The sequence below is a fragment of the Musca autumnalis genome, unplaced genomic scaffold (assembly GCF_047663935.1).
Source record: "Musca autumnalis isolate F117 unplaced genomic scaffold, ASM4766393v1 scaffold_4, whole genome shotgun sequence".
In the NCBI taxonomy this organism is placed as follows: Eukaryota; Metazoa; Arthropoda; class Insecta; order Diptera; family Muscidae; genus Musca; species Musca autumnalis.
The window spans coordinates 180,056,017-180,060,584 of record NW_027411977.1 but is presented as its reverse complement, the minus strand read 5'-3'; the positions used below and the strand labels follow the sequence as shown (position 1 = coordinate 180,060,584).

Here is a 4,568-nt window from a genome sequence, read left to right as displayed (position 1 = left end):
AAATTAATTGTTTTATAATTCCCTTATAGTCAACTTTCTTTTAAACTTTTCGTTTTGTGTGTTTTATTATGCAAAATTTGCTAAAAAATTATGAAAACATACCACAACGTCGGAAGCTACTTCCACTTTTTGTAGCGTGCGTCACAATAACTTATAATCAATTTATTCCGCTAATTATACTTGTTAAATTTTTTTTAAAGCATTCGAAAGTGCTCTCAAATTCTATTAAATACCATGTATAGATTCAATGAATCTATCTGGTAAGTTCAAAAAATTTTAATATTTATACCCGAAAACGCGTACAAATGTAGCGTTCGTCACGCAGGATTTACTCATATGTACATTGCAGCATGGGTCGCCACCTTTTTTCAATACGATTCCCCAGACATGTAACATCAAATTTTCAACGGAGGCAAAATACCCTTCAAAAATGTTGGTGAAATTTGCTGAGTATTTCAGCCATGTAAAACATCTCTACAAGTGGTGTTTTAGGACACGCCTTTCGGACTCGATGATAAGCTGTGGGTCCCCTATCATTGAGCGAACATGAATCGTGGTACACTCACTCATTGATATAAAAGAAGTCCTATTTTTCCCTTCTGTGATGTTTGTGAAACAATTATTATGTTATTATTTAAGCTTGGTGTGATACGGTACCAGAATCCACAAAGTTATTCCCTACAATAAGTTTATTTGTTCCATATCTTTTTGGAACAAATAAACTTATATTTTTTTGATTTATGGAAAGCTAATTCCCAGTGGTAAGGTGTAGGGTATCACATGGTCGGCCCGTCCGACTGTAGCCTTGGCTTACTTTTTTTTTAAAAAATGTTGAAATAAGTAATGAAACATCAATAAAAGTTAATGGTCTGTTTCACTAAGACGATTCGAATTTTAATTCGTTCGAACTAACACCAAACTTCTGTTTTTTGAAAAATATTTGATTCATTTTTGTTTTCACTAAAAAAATTGTCTCAAATAAGAGGAGCTTGGTAGTATTTCGAATGAATTTGAATTCGAATCGTCTTCGACAAACTGGGCATAAATATTAATTCTACCTTAAATGTTCTCTTTTCCTATTTTGCTCATTTGCTCATTGGTATAAAAACTCATTTTAGTCAGGTTGAGATTTGACTATAAAATCGAATTGCATCCTAACCAAGCGAACTCGAAGCAGCGGTATTTAGACTTCACATGGTCTTTCAAAAAATTATACCATGAATTGTTTTTATTGTTATCTGTTGCACTGTGTTATTATACATATTTCTTGCACTTTTGAATTCTATGCGAATTCGGAGAGGACAACTTTCTTATCACCTTTGATTTGCCGGCAAATTGCAAAACAATACAAACAAAACGAACTTTGGGTCAATGTTTTTGTTATTTAGCAGCTTTGTACAGACGGAGATAAATAAATTTAAAAATTGAATTCATTGAAACAGTTTGTGAATTTAATTAAGAAGACCGGTGTGGTTTTAAGCTCGAATTAATTGAAATCATTGCAAATTAATGTAATGGAATTTAGATATTTTATCGCGGTTCTGGTGATCTTCTTGATTAGTGGATTTTGGAAAATTGAAGCAACCAACTACCGTTTACCACGGACTATAAAACCAGAAAATTATACATTGAAAATCATAACGCACTTGGAGAGTGCAGACAATTTGAAATTTCATGGAAGTGTCTTCATTAATTTGAAAGTGCTTGAGAATACCAAAAATATTACATTACATGCTCGAAATTTAATCGTAAATGATTCTAATATACATTTATCCAGTGTTTCTACTAATGAAAGCAGTGTCTTTTTTGCCGATCGTGTGGAAACAATAACGGAATATGATTTCTTTGTTATTCACTTTGCCTCCAGATTACTCAAGAATAGGAAATATAAATTGTCTCTGAGTTTTTCAGGAAATTTGAACAAAGATTCAACGGGATATTTTTACAACTCCTATGTGGATAATGAGACAAATAAGACCCATTGGATATCTTTTACAGAGTTTGAACCAATCTATGCACGTTCAGCATTTCCATGTTTTGATGAACCTGAATATAAAGCAAAATTCAAAATATGGCTTGGTCATAATAAATCGCTGAATGCTCTAAGTAATATGCCTTTGAAAATGCAGATGCCACTTAATAAATTCAATGGTTACGTATGGAGTATATTCAAGAAATCTCTTCCCATATCCACCTATTTGGTGGCATTTAGCATCAATGATTTTATCTTCAAAGAATACAAAGCTAATGACTCGGACGTGGTATTTCGCACATGGACAAGACCTCAATACATAGAACAAAGTTCCTACGCTTTGGACATTGCCCCCAAACTGTTGAGATACTACGAGAAACTTTTTGGCATACCTTTCCCTTTGCCTAAAATCGACATTATAGCCATACCACAATATGGTAGTGGTGCTATGGAAAATTGGGGTCTTATTATATTCAAGGAATCAAAATTGCTGTGTACACAAGATGATTTTTTTGAATGGTCTAAAACCATTACTGCCACTGTTATGAGTCACGAATTTGCCCACCAATGGTTTGGTAATCTGGTTTCAATGAAATGGTGGAATGATGTTTGGCTAAAAGAAGGTTTTGCAACTTATTTAAGTAGTTTAGGTGTGGATTACATTTTACCCGGTCGAGGATCCAGCATAGAAAATTCTATTGAGAATGCTAAAAATATTTTTCAATACGATGACGTACTAAACAGCCATCCAATATCAAACATCGTGACAACTGCTTCTGAAATTCTTCACCAATTTGATAGTATAACTTACAATAAAGCTTCATTTGTTATACGAATGCTACATTTGTTTATGGGATCGGAAGCATTTTTTGAAGGTATTAAAACGTTTTTGGCAAAACACAAATTCAACAGTGCTGAAGCCGATGACTTATGGACGGATTTGGCATCAGCAGCACAAAAATATGATTTATTTAAACATGGGCACAATATGAAAACGTTTATGGATTCATGGATCTCACAATCTGAAACCCCTTTGGTGATTATTATGCGTAATATTACTACAGGAAAACTGTCAATTAATCAACAAATATCTTCGCAAGACTCGAACATCACAAAATGTTGGTGGATACCCTTGACATACACCACCGCCAAGGAACTGAATTTCCATAACACCACAACGAAAGCTTGGATGGAATGTGATGAAACCGGCAAAAGTGTAACGCTACAACTAAGTAATCTGACAATGGATAATGAGTGGGTTATCTTCAACGTTCAAGCAATGGGACTCTACAGAGTTAACTATGACGTGCACAATTGGCAATTAATAGCGAATTTCTTGAAACATGATAACTTTGAAGCAATTCCTCTTATAAATCGCATTCAATTGATTAGTGATGTTTTCTACTTTGCCCGTTTGTGTCACCATGGCTACTCGATTGCTCTCGACCTATTTGAATATCTGCGTAGAGAAAGTGAAGTTTTGCCATGGCTAATTTGGTTTAAAACCATTTTTGCTGATCTTCAATTACTTGCTCAATGGCCTGAACACCGTTGTGCAGTTATGGAATATATGCGATTTTTCTTGCAACCACTTTATTTCTATGTAAACGAATTAAATGTGTCGACTATTACCTCTAGCAAGGAGATACAAATTAATGATCTGAAATATTTGACAAAAGAATATGCCTGTTTTATAGGCTTAGAAGAATGTCTTCACACCGCAATAACATATTTTACACAATGGAAATCCACCATAAATACCGACGAAGAAAAATCCATTCCTAAAGATTGGAAAAAAACTTCACTGTGTGTCGCCTTGCAATACGGAGATGAAAACGATTGGAATTTTCTATGGGATTATTTCAATGACAATGATCAGCAGGACGCAATTATCCTCACATCCTTAGCTTGCACTCAAAATACAACAATTTTAAGACATTTCATGGATATTGCCTTCAGCGGAGGTTTTAAAATGCCGATGTTTAGCCAAATAGCTTTTGAATCGTTAGCAAGTAAACCAACAGGTACATTTGTAGCGTTGCAGTATTTAATTGAAAATATTTCCAAAATAAAAACTGATTTCGCTGCATCCCATTTATTGTATGTTGTGACCACATTTGCTCACCACCCTGATGATTTAACAAAAATAAGCGATTTTGTGAGCACACATCACGAGTTATTTGACGGAGAAAATATTAAGCATAAACTAAGTATAATCGATGAAATAAATCAAAAACGTCATTGGACACAGCGACATCTTGCCGAGATAACTTCATTTATAAAAAATAGTAAACAACTTAGCACAAGTAAGGAGACTATGATGGCTAATGACGATATTAATAAAATACATGTTAATTAAGAAAAGAAACTTTAAAATTGTATTATTTTTTCCCGGAAATTTTTTGTGTACTACTACTAGTGTGGACAAAAGAGCGAACATTTTGAACGCTCCATGTGGGTATACTTTTATTTTATTCTGTTACTCCTAAAAGTGCTACCTTTAGTTCAAAACTCTTATTAATGTAGTGCGCACTAAAATAAATAAAACTCACTTGAGTATGATCATTGCTTCACATGTCTGTTGTAAATGAAGTTT

At 33.8% G+C, this 4,568-nt stretch overlaps 1 protein-coding gene across 1 annotated transcript; it reads left to right on the top strand.

Annotated features, from left to right (window-relative positions):
* The first annotated feature begins 234 nt into the window (after positions 1-234).
* LOC141403172 (aminopeptidase N-like) lies at positions 235-4,331 on the top strand. The gene is made up of 2 exons (XM_073985346.1): positions 235-260; positions 1,778-4,331. Exons 1-2 carry the CDS (start codon positions 235-237, stop codon positions 4,329-4,331), a joined length of 2,580 nt encoding a protein of 859 aa, XP_073841447.1.
* The last annotated feature ends 237 nt before the right edge of the window (positions 4,332-4,568 follow it).